The 16,625-nt window shown below is 48.3% G+C and overlaps 1 protein-coding gene across 3 annotated transcripts in view; it reads right to left on the bottom strand.

The window, feature by feature from the left end:
• Nucleotides 1-16,625, bottom strand: part of OPHN1 (oligophrenin 1) — a 149,339-nt gene that overhangs the window by 99,778 nt on the left and 32,936 nt on the right. For all 3 annotated transcript variants that reach the window (XM_015421625.1, XM_015421626.1, XM_015421627.1), the window contains exon 2: nt 3,372-3,467. In XM_015421625.1, the coding sequence (XP_015277111.1) occupies nt 3,372-3,467 (96 nt within the window). The remainder of the gene's footprint in view (nt 1-3,371; nt 3,468-16,625) is intronic.

Genomic DNA, 16,625 nt, shown 5'->3' with positions numbered 1-16,625 from the left:
TTCACTCCAAAGCAACTGGGAGGGGCTAGGAAGCTTCCCACGCCTCTGAGTTCTTCGGTGGCCGCAAGTCCACCCCCCCCTCCTGAGGGGGATTGGAAAGCTAAATACCGTTCTGCCTTCTCCAGTGAGGATGAGACTGTGATTCGTGCCTTTCCTGACTGTGTGCGCGACCCCGAGGGGTTTGTTTACTCCAGCCACCGGCTTTATGTCCCAATTTCTCTTCGCAGGGACATCCTGCACTCTGCGCATGGCTCCAAACTGTCGGGCCACTGGTGTTTCGTCAAATCTCTCCAACTCCTACGCAGACAGTTCTGGTGGCCACACATGCGCAAAGATCTTCTGGAGTTCGTACGCTCTTGTCAGACCTGCGCACTGTCCAAGCCCCAACGGGGGAAGCCGGCTGGACTCCTTCATCCTCTCCCCACCCCTTCCAGGCCATGGGAAGTGGTTTCTATGGATTTCATCACTGACTTGCCTCCCAGCAAAGGGAAAACAGTGATTTGGATTGTGGTTGATTTGTTCTCTAAGCAAGCTCATTTTGTACCGTTCCCTAGCTTGCCCACTGCCCAGGCTTTGGCTAAAGCCTTCTTCGGTAACGTGGTCCGCCTCCATCTTTTGCCTGCCAAGGTCATTTCAGACAGGGGGACCCAATTTGTTTCTAAATTCTGGCGGGAATTGTTGTCTCTCATGGGGGTGGAGCAGGGATTGAGCAGCGCTTACCATCCCGAGACTGACGGACAAACAGAACGTCTTAATCAAACCTTGGAACAATATTTGCGTTGTTTCACAAACTATCAACAATCTGATTGGTGTGACTTGCTCCCCTTAGCAGAATATTGTTATAACAATACGGTTCATTCTTCCATTGGTATGTCTCCTTTTAAAGCTGTATTTGGATACGATAGCCCTCCTCTCCCTTTTCTTGACAGGTCGGGGGATGACTCCAAACCCCATTCTGATGCGGACTCGTGGTGCCAGTCTCTACAATCAGCTTGGCCTCTACTGTGTCACACTCTTGATTTGGCTAAAGAAAAATATAAAGTGCAAGCTGATAAACATAGGGCTAAAGAATGGGATATCAAACCTGGTGATTCGGTTTATGTTTCCACAAAAAACATTAAAATGTTACGTCCCAGTAAAAAACTGGGTTGGAAATACATTGGTCCATTCAAGGTTCGCAAAGTGTTGAATGGTGTGGCTGTTGATGTACTTTTGCCTAAAAACTTACAATCTTTACATTCTGTATTCCATGTCAGTTTGTTGAAAAAAGATACTGGTCAATGTCAATGGAGGGACAGTAATGTTCAACCACCTCCTGTTTTGGTGGACGGCCAGGAACATTATGAAATTTCTGGCATTCTTGATTCCCGGCTCAAACGTGGTAAACTGTGGTATCTTGTGGAATGGGTTGATTTCGGTCCCCAGCACCGCGAATGGGTGGAAGAAGGGGATATTCGGGCCCCTTATCATGTTCGGGCGTTTCACAAGAAGTTCCCGGGTAAACCTGGAGGTCTCCCGGGCAAACCGGGAGATCTCCCGCCCAGGCCGGGAGACGGTGGGTAAGTGGTATTTTCGGGTGGGCAGTATGTCAGCGAGCTGCCATTTCTCTGGGATGTGTCCCTCTTCCCTCCCTCCCCGTGTTATTCTCTTCTGGTATGCGACTGTAACTGCCAAGCTTCTCCTACAGGTGGACGTTGGAGTGTTATGTCTTCTTGCCTTGCTTCATTAGATTCCCGTGTGAACTGAGCTTGTGTTTATGGTATGAGCAGTTGGAGTTCTCAGGCTGCTTCGCGCCTTTTCTAATCAACTCCCTTGCGAGGGAGTTTAGCCCATTGGGTTAACCAAGTTTGAAGTTCCTATATTATACTGCCCCTGTGTATTGTAGTCATTCTGGACAATTCTCTGTATGTTCATGATCAACCATGCTTTGGAAATAAATCTTACTTCTTTGGAACGTGGGTTTGTTCTCCTGCTTTGGGGGTCTGACAGGCACAAACGAAGCAAGCAAATAAACACATGAAACAGACACAGCAGGGTCTCGTTCTGCTGGGAAGAGTCTTGGCTTTGCATGCAGAAGGACCCAGGTCAGTCCCTGGCATCTTCAGTTTAAAAAGGACCACTGAGGAGGGAGAAGATTCCACAAGAGTCCTTCCTATTCATGTGATGACTGTGAAGAGGTAGCCTGGAACTGGATCCCTACACCACTCCCCAGATATGCACACCTGCTGCAAGAGGGAAGGGGCTGTGGCTCAGTGGGAAGGTCCCAGGTTCAATCCCCGGCATCCTCAGTTTTAAAAGGGCTGCACAGTAGACGATTTGAAAGGGCCTCGCCCTCAGACCCTGGAGAGCCGCTGCCAGTCAGAGCAGACAGGACTGACCTTGGTGGGCCAAGGGGGGTCTGATTCAGCATAAGGCGGCTTCATGTGTGTGTGTGTGTGTGTGTGTGTGTGTGTGTGTGTGTTCATCCGCATGGTGTGCAGAAGGTCCCAGGTTCAACCACCGGCATCTTCAGTTAAAACAGACCAGGTGGTAGGTGACATGAAAGACCTCAGCCTGAGACCTGGCGAGTCACTGTCGGTCGGTTGGAGAGGACAGGACCGGCCTCGATGGGTCGGGGTGGGGTGTCTGATTCAGCAGAAGATCTGTGTTCCTAGATCTATCTGTGCTCACAGGACCACTCAGAAGAACCACCTCAACAAGTTGGGAATGTGATTCTGGAGTCAGTCTAGACAACATCTGAGGCAACAACTGCTCATAGTGTCTACCCAAGGAAGAGCACAGCTGCCAGCCGAAACCAAGCTGGGCAAGCGACGCAGCAGAAAGGAATGGCAGAAGTCCTGGCCGAGGCAGAAGACAAATCTGGTGCTCGTACAGACCACTCGCAGGAGCGGCTATGAGTAAGAATGCGCTCACGGGACCCCTTGTCTCAGCCTAGTCAGAGGTGGCCCTCAGCCCGACTCAGGATAAAGTTCCAGGGTGAGAACTGGTCACAAGAGCAAGCCGGGTGCTGCGCTTGTCCACACTGTTGATCTGGCACATCTGGTTCCTGCCAGCCACCCAGCAACTGTGCAGATCCCCCAGCAAAGCACACATCTGACTGGGGAAGTCTGGGATCAGCACAGGGGAGAAGACAAGCCCTGTGCAGCACTGCACTTGCTCAGACCACTAAGGCTGCAACCAGGAATGGCTGCTATAGGTGCCGGTTCTACATCAGACTGCAAATGATCCACTACCGCATATGTAAAGGAATCCACGGGACAGTTATCAGACCAGCTCTTCAGAAAGGGACTCAGAAGTATTAAAACCAGAGATGTGGTTTTCAATAAAGAATCTGATATAAAACCATGCCAGAGCACAAAGGAAGCACCTACCAATATTGATCTCATCATCTGTCAGCGTGTCTCCAATAAAGTCAAACTGAAAGGACTGAAGCGTCTGAGAGAATTTCTGCACAGCCAAGGAATACACTAGGGAGAAGGAAAAAAATGAAACCATTTTAGGAATAAAGACTCAGGAATAGCAGCTACAGTTGTAGAGAGGATACCAGCCATCTGGATTTCGAGCTCTCCCCTGCAACCAAGTGAAGAGGCCCAGTCTGCAGACATCACCAAATCATTCAGGATGGTAAAAACCACATCTGGACCCCCCCCCCCGGACATTTCAACTGTCAGTTTACTTTCAAAATGAAAATATCTAGTCCTTTAACTTTTGGAGATGAAGGGACGTTCACCAGGCATATTCTACCCATCTAGTTGTTCATGAAAAGCAGCTTTGCTCCCTACCGTCCAACGTTCTAAGCAATCAGTGCAAAGCCACTGGGATAACTAAACACAAGTTTCTCTTCCCTAAAGTGCTGAACTTCACTGGTACTGCATGAATTCAATAACTGGATATAAATTAGACTCTCTGCATTTGTGTCATGCAGTTCCCCACCACCACAGGTCCTCTCCTCCTACAAGCCCACCACTCTGCATGTGTTTCATTCACTCATCTAATATCCTGTTCTGAAACTGACCCAAGAACATGGATTAAAAAAAAAACCCACCCCCTCCACACAATGGGACCACATACAGCTGAGGGAGATTTTTCTACAAATCTGCAGGAATCCCAATGTTTGTTTTAAAAAAACCCCACCTAATGAGGGGGACATGATGGGGAGCTGAGGACCCCCAAAGTCAAACAAAAAAATAAGCTCCTGTGAAACTCCATCAGGAGATCTCCCCCAGTATCCTCCTGTGGGCTGTAGGGCAAGGGCTGGAAGGGCAGAGGAGGGGCCAGCAGCCGTGGACAACAGACGGAGGCAAAGAAGTCAACAGCGGCCAAGGCAGCCACAGGGAGGGGGGGAGATAGACAGACGCCCTTCTCAAAAAGATGGGGAGGGGGTATTAATCTGCAGCGAGAGGGGGTTCAGCCCAGATTTCTCTAGTGCATTGCATTGGATTTAGACTGGTTCTCTTTTCTTTCTTTTTTTGACCCCCCCGAAGGGTTTTTTTAATTGCTTTTCTAATAACTACAAACAGAAAGTTAGGAAAGGGAAACTACAATCTAAAGGAGAAAGTAAAGAAAACCTTCTAAAAACCCAAGAGATGGTGATCATACATACACTTGCAAAATTACCTTTAAGCTTAAACGCAAGTTAACTTTAGTTGAAAATGATCATCTATTTAAATATTTAGAGATTCATCAACAAATCTAGTTTCATAAAAAGACTGAAAATATATACAATATACTTATTTTAGATACTCCAGAGTAGATTAACAATCTATTTTTTCCCCTTTCTGTGTCTCAATTGATAGCTTTGTTTGGGGGCAGCAGCCCCCAATTTAGAGTCAGCCTCTCCTTCTTCGCTTTCTTTGGCAGCATCGGTTGCACCTTCTCCTGCTGAGCTGCTATGTTGATGCAAAAACTCGCAAGCATTTTCAACAGAGTCAATCCTTTCTTTTCCCTTTAGACTGGTTCTCCATACATGACAGCTGCCCGCCAAACGGGCCTTGGGGTCCTCTGAGCTTGTACTGTCAAGAAGGAGACAGTTCTCTATCTGCCCTCTCCAACCACGCTCATTTTAAACATCTGTCATATCCCTCCTAATGATTTCTGTTCACACACAACATCCATCATTTTAGTTGCCTTCCCTGGGCTCTTAGCAGCTCTAATGGCATCTCTTTTTTTTGAGAAAGTGTGGCCAAAACCCGCACTTAATGCTCCAAGGGGTGAGGCTGCTCCACTTACAACCTCTGTTTTTTCCTGCTGGGACAGAGGAAAAAATAAAAATACTGTAGACTTATCTCAAATTGCATTTCCTGTTCCTGCTGTGTAAAGGCCAGCCCAGAGACAGAAATTCATTCTGTCCTGATAGCGAACAAATAGGACTGACCCCGTCCTCGAGGATGTGAGATTAGAATATGAAAAGAGTGCTGTTAAAAACTGAGATTTAACACGAGAAAAGATTGTATATTATTACATCAGTATTACAGAATGCAATTTCTATCATAAGAGATTTGCCATTAATTTGCATGAAACTGATACAGAGTGGCTCTGAGGGCATTTTTTCCCAAGGTAGTGTCTGAATTAGAGAGTTAAAAAAAAGGGGCGGGGGGGGGGGGGGAGGGAAGGAGAAAGCGCCCAGGGTAAAGCGTCCAGGCAGGCGATCGTGGAAGGCCGGCCTCCAAAACCTACACATCCCCACAACTTACCAGAGGCGTCGGGAAGGCACAGCCTCCTCCCGCGGCCGCCCTCGGTCCCTCCTTCCAGGCTCCAGCGCGCCAAATCCCCTGGTGAGGCTCTGCCTGAGGGAGGTGTCAGTGACGGAGCGCCTCCTCGCCTGCCAAGATGGCGGCCCCAAACAAGCAGTGAGTGGTGAGTGGCTGCCTCCCCACCCCCACCCCCCGCAAGTATCGCGGCTCCACCTCTTGTGAAAGCTGATACCCAGAATTAAACTTTGTTGGTCATAAAGGTGCCACTGGACTCAGACTTTGTTCTATTGCTTCAGACCAACTTGGATACCCACCTGAATCTAATAAAAACAAGCAAGCAAAGCATATAAAATTATATATATAAATTAGAAACAAAAATATAACAGCAGTGGCAGATTTACACATATGTTTCTATGAAAGATTTCCAAATAGCTAAAAATGTCTGTATGCAATTGCCACCTATATGCTATGCATTCTGATATGGACAGAGTTTTAGGGTCCTCGATCCATTGATTTACCAGAGGTGGGCATTTATCTCTCCAGTGTTGTAAGACAAGTCTTTTAGCTGCAGTAAGGGTGTGGAGAGTCCATTCTTGTTGACTATTGGCCAGCTTCCAAGAGATGAGCAGACCGTTTAAAAGTACATAAGCACCTTGAGTGGCACTCGCATATTTTGGACTCTGTGGCTCCCTTTGCCACCACCACCACCAAATACAAAGGTCCCAGAAATGGGCTGAACCAAGGTCAGCCAGGTAAGCAGGGAATTCTTGATGGACAAGTGTCATAATGAAGTGAGATGCAATTTGAATTATTTTTACTTGTTGCTAAATTCACTCATGGATCACTGCCTTGTCGTGGCGAGGGGGCTTGTGTAGTTCAATGAAGCTGTGGGCTATGCCGTGAAGGGCCACCCAAGACGGACAGGCCACAGCAGAGAAATCAGAACAAGAGTGATCCCCCTGGAGAAGGAAATGGCAACCCACTCCAGTATTTTTGCCAAGAAAACCCCATGGACAGTATCAAAAGGCTAAAAGATATGACGCCGGAAGATGAGCCCCTCAGGTCGGAAGGTGTCCAATATGCTACTGAGGAAGAGCAGAGGGCAAGTACAAGTAACCCCAGAAAGAGTGAAGCGGCTGGGCCAAAGCTGAAAGGACGCTCAGTTGTGGATGTGTCTGATGGTGAAAGGAAAGTCCGATGCTGCAAAGAACAATACTGCATAGGAACCTGGAATGTAAGATCTATGAATCAAGGTAAGCTTGACGTGGTCAAAAATGAGATGGCAAGACTGAACATCGATATCTTAGGAATCAGTGAACTAAAGTGGACAGGAATGGGCAAATTTAACTCAGAAGACCATTATATCTACTACTGTGGCCAGGTATCTCGTAGAAAAAATGGTGTGGCCTTTATAGTCAACAAGAGAGTGCAAAACGCAGTACTGGGACACAATCTCAAAAATGACAGAATGATTTCGGTCCGATTCCAAGGCAAACCATTCAACATCACAGTAATCCAAGTCTATGCCCCAACCACTGATGCAGAAGAGGCTGAAGTGGACCGGTTCTATGAAGACCTACAACACCTCCTAGAACTAACACCAAAAAATGATGTCCTCATCATCATAGGGGACTGGAATGCTAAAGTAGGAAGTCAAAAGGTAACCGGAATAACAGACAAGTTTGGCCTTGGAAAGCAAAATGAAGCAGGGCAAAGGTTAACAGAGTTTTGTCAAGAGAACACACTGGTCATAGCGAACACCCTTTTCCAACAACCTAAGAGGCGACTCTACACATGGACATCACCAGATGGGCAACACCGAAATCAGATTGACTATATAATTTGCAGTCAAAGATGGAGAAGCTCTATCCAGTCAGTAAAAACAAGACCTGGAGCTGACTGTGGTTCAGATCATGAGCTACTCATTGCAAAATTCAGACTTAAACTGAAGAAAATTGGGAAAACCACGAGGCCATTCAGGTTTGACCTAGATCGCATCCCTGATGAATATACAGTAGAGGTGAAGAATAGATTCAAGGGTCTGGATTTGATAGATAGAGTGCCTGAAGAACTATGGACAGAGGTTCGTGACATCGTACAGGAGGCAGCAATCACCACCATACCAAAGAAAAAGAAATGCAAGAAAGCAAAATGGCTTTCTGATGAGGCTTTACAAATAGCAGAGGAAAGAAGGAAAGCGAAAGGCAAAGGCGAAAAGGAAAGATTTACCCAACTGAACGCAGATTTCCAGAGAACAGCAAGGAGAGATAAGGAGGCCTTCCTGAATGAACAGTGCAAAGTAATAGAAGAAAACAATAGAATGGGAAGGACTAGAGATCTCTTCAAGAAAATTGGAGAAATCAAGGGAGCGTTCCATGCAAAGCTGGCCATGATAAAGGACAAAAACGGTAGGGACCTAACAGAAGCAGAAGAGATTAGGAAAAGATGGCAAGAATACACAGAAGAACTATACAAGAAAGACCTCAATGTCCTTGACAAACACGACGGTATAATCACTGACCTTGAGCCAGACATCCTGGAATGTGAAGTTAAATGGGCCTTAGAAAGCATTACTAACAACAAAGCTAGTGGAGGTGATGGTATTCCAGCTGAGCTATTCAAAGTCTTAGAAGATGATGCTGTTAAAGTGCTGCACTCCATTTGCCAGCAAATTTGGAAAACGCAACAGTGGCCACAGGATTGGAAAAGATCAGTATACATTCCAATCCCAAAGAAGGGCAACGCCAAGGAATGTTCAAACTATCGCACAATTGCACTCATATCACACGCTAGCAAGGTCATGCTCAAGATCCTACAAGCTAGGCTTCAACAGTACGTGGATAGAGAACTACCAGAAGTACAAGCTGGGTTTCGAAGAGGTAGAGGAACGAGAGATCATATTGCCAACATTCGCTGGATTATGGAGAAAGCAAGAGAGTACCAGAAAAATATCTACTTCTGCTTCATTGACTATGCTAAAGCCTTTGACTGTGTGGATCACAACAAACTATGGCAGGTCCTTAAAGAGATGGGAGTACCAGACCACCTCACATGTCTCTTGAGAAACCTGTATAAGGGCCAAGAAGCGACAGTTAGAACCGGATACGGAACAACTGATTGGTTCAGCATAGGAAAAGGAGTACGACAAGGATGTATACTGTCACCTTGCTTATTTAATATATATGCAGAGTACATCATGCGAAATGCTGGCCTGGATGAATCACAAGCGGGAATTAAGATTGCTGGGGAAAAGATCAACAACCTCAGATATGCAGATGATACCACTCTAATGGCTGAAAGTGAAAAGGATCTAAAGAGCCTCTTGCTCAGAGTAAAAGAGGAGAGCGCAAAAGTGGGCTTGAAGCTCAACATCAAAAAAACTAAGATCATGGCATCCGGCCCCATCACTCCTTGGCAAATAGAAGGGGAAGTCGTGGAAGTAGTGACAGACTTCACGTTCCTGGGATCCCAGATCACCGCAGACTGTGACTGCAGCCATGAAATTAAAAGACGCCTGCTCCTTGGGAGGAAAGCGATGGCGAACCTAAACAGCATGATAAAAAGTAGAGACATCACCCTGCCAACAAAAGTCCGCATGGTCAAAGCAATGGTATTAAGAGTCGGACTCGACTGTGCGACTGAACAACAAAATTCACTTAGAAGTGAGGACTAAAATAAAACATTTAGACCTCCTTTTATCACAACAGTACAAACTCAGGAGACAGAGGGAGCCCCTCAAGAATTTGCACTTCAGTCCCAGATGAGAGGATTGATTTTAAAAGGACTTTAACAGGGAGGAGAAACAGTCCCCAGCTGCTGACCACATGATGCTCCCTGATTCCCAGCCCAGATTTGTTCCTGCAAAACAAGATTGCTCCAACAGCCTTCCCTTCTCTGCAAATCAGATCTTGTTCTGGAGGGTGGTACTTTTTGCTTTCCATCTGCTTTCCTGGGGAGAGTGACTCTCTGGCAATTTCTGTGGAAAAAGAAGAGTTGTCCATCCCCATCTAGCCTTTAGGAGTTTACTAGCCGACTGTTAATCAGATTAAAAAACAAAACAAAACAGGAGGCAGGCACCTCCCACCCACCCATCCCAAGTATGCTTTAATTGGAAGGATCCATTATTCAAGGAGGGGGGGGGGTGTATAGGGATCCTAGCAGCGACCAGGGTTCCCCCATCTGTTTATACTCTGCCCCCTCCTCCCCTCGAGACTATTCTGTGTAGACGGCCCCCTAACACCGAGCCCACTCACAAGCTGCCACTCACAATTGACAAACTGCTTCATCCCACACCTACGCCTGGAAATAGGGGAGGATCCCAGGCCACTGAGGATTGTTTCACGATCGGAACAAGAGCCCAGCTACGGAGGAGGAGGAGGAGGAGGAGGAGGGGGAGGGGAGGGTCTGGCACTGGATACCTCTTCCCTTCTGGGCAGGGCCTGCAAATCGGCTGTTATGGCCTGGTATGGAGTTCTCCTGGGGGTGGGGGGCAGAACACCCCTGCCGGGTCTGCGGTTCACAGGGGAGCACTGCTGTGGGGCGGTTACTCTTCTCCCCTCAATCAGCAAAAGCATCTTTTAGGCTGTGCGAAGCGGAGGGTTGCCAGACTCCAGGTGGGCCTGAAGATGACAGAGATCAGTTCCCCTCCAGAAAATGGCAGCTTTGGAAGGTGGGCACACTGGCATTATACCCCACTGAGGTCCCTCCCCTTCCCAGATGCCAGGCTCAACCCTCAAATCTCCAGGAATTTCCAAAACTGGAGTTGGCAACCTGCGCTAAGTAACCAAGGAAACCCAGAAAAAAGCCTTCAGACCAGTGACACCTGCGACTTCCTAAGCCCTGAAAGGCCCCTCTCCGGTGTTTAGAGGAGCTGCTTCATAGACCAGACTTGTTGCAAACGAAAGGCTCTCGGTAAGAAGGACACCTTGGGGCCCTCCTCAGAGTCAGAAGGGGAAGAAAAGAGGGATCCCATCTTTGGGGAGCAGACGGAGGTCGAAAGCCCTGCCCAGCCATCCTGCTGGGGTGAGGGGGGGGGGCACGTAGAAGTCCCCCTCCCTCTGCCTCACAAGGTTGCTGTGGAGATAAAGGAAATAAAAACTGCAAAAGCTCTAAACAGGAAAGCAGTGTTCTGTGCTTTGCAAAGTGTTCTGCAGAATAAAAATGCTTATAAACAGATTTCCTGATATCACTTAAGTGGAAGCTCTCGCCCTCGGGAGGCCAGCAGGCTGATGGATTCCTTCCGAGGGGGCTGGGCAGCCGTCAAGGAGGAGCAGGGCTCCTTCAGTGCCAGAAATTATTACAACTGGGGGAAATGAGCCAAATGCTTCCCAGACACTACTTGGAGCACACGATGCCAGTGCTCTGCTCTGCCGGTCTGCATGCCAAACAAACAGCAGCAGAACTTCTAAATTCTGCAGGCACCCCATCCACTTCACCCCTCGGAAGCCAGGCATGAGAAGTACAGCAGTGCCATACTGCAGAAAGAGAAGGCAGGGCACGATGCCAGGATCATCCTGGAAAATGCTGGTGGTCTCTTTAAATAAACATAAAGGAACTCTGTTCAGGTGTGAGGTCTGTCTTCCTCCTCCTGCCATGGTCCTGGGGGATGCTGAGGTCTCAGATCTGGGAGAGCTGGGTGGCTTCACCCTTGGCCACTTACTCCCGGTCTCAGTCCTTCCTCTGTCTCTAGCATGGACCAATCCTCCTCTACCTCAACGGTTGGTCCCCTTTTATATCCTCTTCCCCTGTCTGTGCCCATCCCTTGTCCCTAGTGAGTGGTGGGTTCCCCTGTCTATCTTCCCTCTTCCCTTTCCCTATTGGATTCTCTAATTCCCCTTTTAAGCCACTCCCCTCTGGCTCCGCCCCTGCATCTCCTCTGTTTGTTTGTTTGTCTCCCTCGATGTCAGTGGTTGTGGTGGCACTTGGCGTCTTTTCCTCCTCCTCCTCCTCACCACAGCTCTAGAGTTGGTGCAAGGTAAGTACTCAATTCAGCCCAGCCTCGGGGGTTCAGGAGTCCTGCCCTGTATCTCTTCAGGCAGCCAGGGCAGGTTCCTCAGGACCCCGTGAGGCTGGATGCTCTTCTCTGGTGGAGGAAGGAGCTGTTTCCCTGTCATCCACTGGCCCTCCCCCGGGAGGGCAGGGAAAGCTTCCCCTGTGGGTGGTTTTGGCACTGGCTTCTGGGAACCTACCATCCGCTCCAACTCCCCAGGCCAGTGTCCTGCCAGCCTGCGAGAGTGCGTGGCCTTCCCCCTCGGTGGCCCCTTCTCTGTTGGCTGCCAGGGGTTCCCAGACTGCTGGTTCCCAGAGCCAGTTTGGTGTCGTGGTTAAGTGGGCGGACTCTAATCTGGGAGAACCGGGTTTGATTCCCCACTCCTCCACTTGCACCTGCTGATGTGACCTTGGGTCAGTCACAAGCTCTGGCACAGCTGTCCTTGAAAAAGAGCCGTTTATGTCAGAGCTCTCTCAGCCCCACCCACCTCACAGGGTGTCTGTTGTGGGGAGGGGGAGGGAAAGGAGTTTGTCAGCCGCTCTGAGACTCCAAGTGAAGGGCGGGGCATAAATCCAATCTCCTCTTCTTCTTCTTCTTCTTCTCTGCTGCCTTCGGGAGCGGCTTCATCAGTGGGGGAGGTGTTCCCCCTAGATTGGGAATGTCCGAGGCTGGACACACACCCTCACTTTGAGGCCGGATCTTGGGGTTGTCCTCAAAGAGACGGGATAGGTAGTCGGCACTGAGATGACTCTTCTCTGATCAGTGTTGGAACAAAAACATAAAAGGAAGAAGGGACATGTACCATCACATAATCTGGGGATTATGATCTTTCATTTTTGAGAACCAGAGTGATGGTGTGTGACCCACAACTAATATGAAAGGATTATTGGACAAATAAAACTGAAGCATCCCCACTGCCCATTTGACCACTAATGCTTCTTTCTCTACAGTGGAGTAGTTTTTCTCTGCTGGTTGTGATTTCCGACTGAGGAATAAAATGGGTCATTCTTGGTTCTCGAACATTTGTGCCAGGAGTCCTCCCAGCCCAGTTCCAGAGGCTTCTGTGTGCAACCCAAAGGAAGATCGAAATCTGGATTCTGTAGAATGGGTTTTCCAGACAACCTCATCCTGATTTTGTTGGGTTGGTTCTTCTTCGAAAAGTTGGTCAGTGGCCCCGCGATGGTAGCATAATAAGGGATAAATTTACTTATAATATCCGACAAAACTGAGATATTACCAAACTCGTTTCTTAGTTTCCAGCTGGGCCATCTACTCCAAGGTAGTCACTCTTTCTGGAAGGGGTTTGAGCTGTCCCCTACCCACCAGAAAGCAAAGGTAACTTTAATTCTTGAAATCTTCTCTTTTTCAGATTGGCTTTAAGACTGGCCTGGTCTAATGCGATGAGGACTTGGTGAAGGTGTTGTAAGTGTGTGGGCCAATCAGGACTGCAAATTACAATATTGTTGACATAAAAGGTAAAGGTAAAGGTTCCCTTGCTCGAAAGCCAGTCGAATCCGACTCTAGGGTTGCGGTGCTCATCTCTGTTTCAAAGCCAAAGAGCCAGCGCTGTCCGAAGACGTTTCCGTGGTCATGTGGCCAGCATGACTAAACACCGAGGCGCACGGAACGCTGTTACCTTCCCACTGAAGTGGTCCCTATTTATCTACTTGCAATTTCTTGCTTTCGATCTGCTAGGTTGGCAGGAGCTGGAACTAGAGATGGGAGCTCACCCCATCATGCGGCACCCGGGTCTTGAACTGCTGAACTACTGACCTTCCACAGCCTGCAGTTCAGCATCTTAACCACGCAAACCCCACACACTGAGCTAGGGCACGGCCGACGAGCCTTTGAAAGGTGGTGGCTGCCCCATTTATGCCGAACGGCATCCTTCGAAGTTGAAATAGGCCTTGGGGAGTTGTGAATGCCGTCTTCTCTTTATCGCCAGGATGAACAGGAAACTGCCAATACGCTTTTGTCAGGTCTAGGGCTAAGAGCTATTGAGCTTTCCCAAGAAGGTAAATAAGAAGATCAGCCCTGGGCATGGGGTATACGTTGAATTATGCAATGCAATTTACTTCCATATAGCCTACACAGAACCTGATGCTCCCCATCAGGTTTGGGGACCAGTACCAGAGGACTATACCAAGCACTTTGGGATGGCTCAATGATGCTGAGTTCAGCATCTCAGCCACCTCTAGATTCATCATCTCTCACTGCTTCCATGGTAGCGGCCTCCACCAAGTTCTGACTACCACCCCTTCTGGTGTAGGAATACGATGGACTGCCAGGTGGGTTACCCCGGGTTCTGTAGAGAATACATGTGGTCCTCGTGCCAGTAACTGTTGCAAGTCCTCCTGTTGTTGTGACGTTAACTTGGGAACTAAGCTGGGGCTTGACTAGCTACTGGTGTGGGTCGGCTCAAGGACCTGTCCTCATGGTTCATTCATCGGGTTGAGCCATAAGGTAGCACCCGTCTGAATCATGGGGACCTTCTCTGGGATGCCATTCCTTCAGGTCGCTGATATGAATCCATCTAGTTTGCCACAGATGGGACCCACATTGCACTTCATATGACAACGGTCCCAGGAGGCGCACCACAGGGAACGGCCCTTGCCAAGGATCCCCTTGATTGGTGGATAGGGCTCGACGGGTGACCAGGACTTGGGTCCCCAGCTGAAATGCCCTGAACTTCGCCCTGTGCTCATATCACTTCTTCTTCTCCAACAGGGCCCACTCTAGATTTTGTCAGGCTAGAGACCGAGCCACCTCCAACTGGTGGCATAGTTGTTGGAGGTATTCCCAGGGCCTGGATCTTTCTTCCTGGGGGGCCCAGGGCCCACTTGTCCTCTACCACGCTCAGGATCCCCCGGTGAATACACCCACCCATACAGGAGTTCAAAAGGGGTGTATCCCAGAGAAGATTGTGGAATAAGAGAGGGTCCATGCAAAGGTCCCAGGCCATCAGGTAACCCTAGGCCATTCACTGTAACACTGTTTTGATGGTTTGATTTAAACACTCCACTAATCCATCAGCCTGTGTCATCAGGATAACAGAAGCCTCGCCAGAGCCCTTCCCTACCCTTCCTCCAGCCAGCTTATCCACAGACATGAGTAAAACCTGGACTGGAATTGCTCCAGATTCTAGTATTCTGGAACTAATATAAAACATGAAACAAATTCCTGGTCAAGAAACTTTTATTTTTCTTAATAGATTTCACAAATTCAATACAGTTTTCTTATAATCAGTTTCCCTTCCCCCTCTCTCCTCTCCAGTGGCCTCCCGCAATGCGTTTCCCCTGTGTTCCAAAAGTCTTGTATATTCTATGATAACAATCTTATTCTTAATATTGATCTAAACAAAGTAAATTTCATTTTACATCCCAGTTTTTTTCTAGATAAATCTTGAAATCAACCCATTCCTCAAAAAATTCTTGGTCTTCCTTGTTGTTTAATTTTTTTGTTATTTTATCCATTTCTGCCATGAACAGAACCTTTTGTATCCAATCTTCTATTTCTGGTTTTTTCTCTTGATGAAACAAATTCCTGAACATTCCTGGCAGATGTAAAAGAGCCATCTGTACCCATTCTCTTCCTCTTCACTGAAAAACCTGACTCAGGATTTTTGTACCATATTCTTGGGTCAGACAGACAACAATACTTTACCCCCCAGCTTCTTAGGAAACCTTTGAATGAATATGAGCTGTTAAGAAGGAGATCCTTCATACAAGATTGTGTCAGAGTAAATTAGCTGTATCCATAGAATCACAGAATCACAGATTTGGAAGGGACCACCAGGGTCATGTAGTCCAACCCCCTGCGCAATGCAGGAAATTCACAACTACCTCCCCCACACACACACACCCAGTGACCCCTGCTCCATGCCCAGAAGATGGCAAAAAACTGAAACAAACAAACAAACAAAAAAACCCTCCAGGATCCCTGGCCAAACTGGCCTGGAGAAAAATTGCTTCCTGACTCCAAAGTGGTGATCAGCATTTACCTGGGCATGTGAGAAAGGGCCACGAGAACTAAGCACTGAGGCAACCCTTCCTGCCCTCCCTTCTCATGGTCTGCCTAAGTTCACAGAATCAGCATTGCTGTCAGATGGCCCTCTAGCCTCTGCTTGAAAACCTCCAAAGAAGGAGAGCCCACTACCACCTCCAGAGGAAGCCTGTTTCAAGAGAGGGTATTCAGCCCATTCATATATCCAGAGCTTAACTATTATTGCTGCTACCAGTGACTGACAATCTGAATTTCCCTCACTTTTTTTTTTAAAACACCTTGGGGCTAATTCCTAAAACTCTACACGCAAAAGCCAGCAATTTGGCTGATGGCCAGATTCTCAGCAACAAAGTTGACATTCTGAGAGTAAAAGCCTGCTGTGTCAATTTCATTTCATGTAGCTCACAAGAACGCATGAAGCTTCCTTACATTGAATCAGAGCTGTGGTCCATCATGGTCAGTATTGCCTATTCAGACTGGTGGCAGCAGCTCTCCAGGGTCTCAGGCAGGGGTCTTTCCCATCACCTCCTACCTGGTCCTTTTTAACTGGAGATGCCGGGGATTGAACCCGGGGCCTTCTGCATGCCAAGCAGAGGCTCTGTCACTGAGCCAGCAGGCCCCCTCCCCATGCATGCACACCTAGGAACCAGGCTGGCGAGCTCACCTCAGGGCACCTTCAAGATATTTTGCCAATCCACGCAAGATGTGCCTGTGCCCACTTCCATGCCACCAGCAGCCAAGAGGCAACCAACCCCCTGAAGCACTGCCAGCATTGTGGGTTGGGGTTTTTTTTGTGTGTGGGCGTGGATCAGAGCCCGCCAGGGGCCATGCAGGACCAGGAGAGCATGACCATTGCCTCCACTTGCACCAGTAAGGGCTGGGGAAAAGCCGAGCCTCCAGACCACTGGCTGTGCTGGGGGGGGGGGCGGGTTAAGTAGCCG

The sequence above is a fragment of the Gekko japonicus genome, unplaced genomic scaffold, assembly GCF_001447785.1.
Source record: "Gekko japonicus isolate JY-2015 unplaced genomic scaffold, Gekko_japonicus_V1.1 scaffold1699, whole genome shotgun sequence".
NCBI classification, from domain to species: Eukaryota; Metazoa; Chordata; class Lepidosauria; order Squamata; family Gekkonidae; genus Gekko; species Gekko japonicus.
Note: the sequence above shows the minus strand (reverse complement) of the source record. Positions and strands in the feature narration are given on the sequence as shown.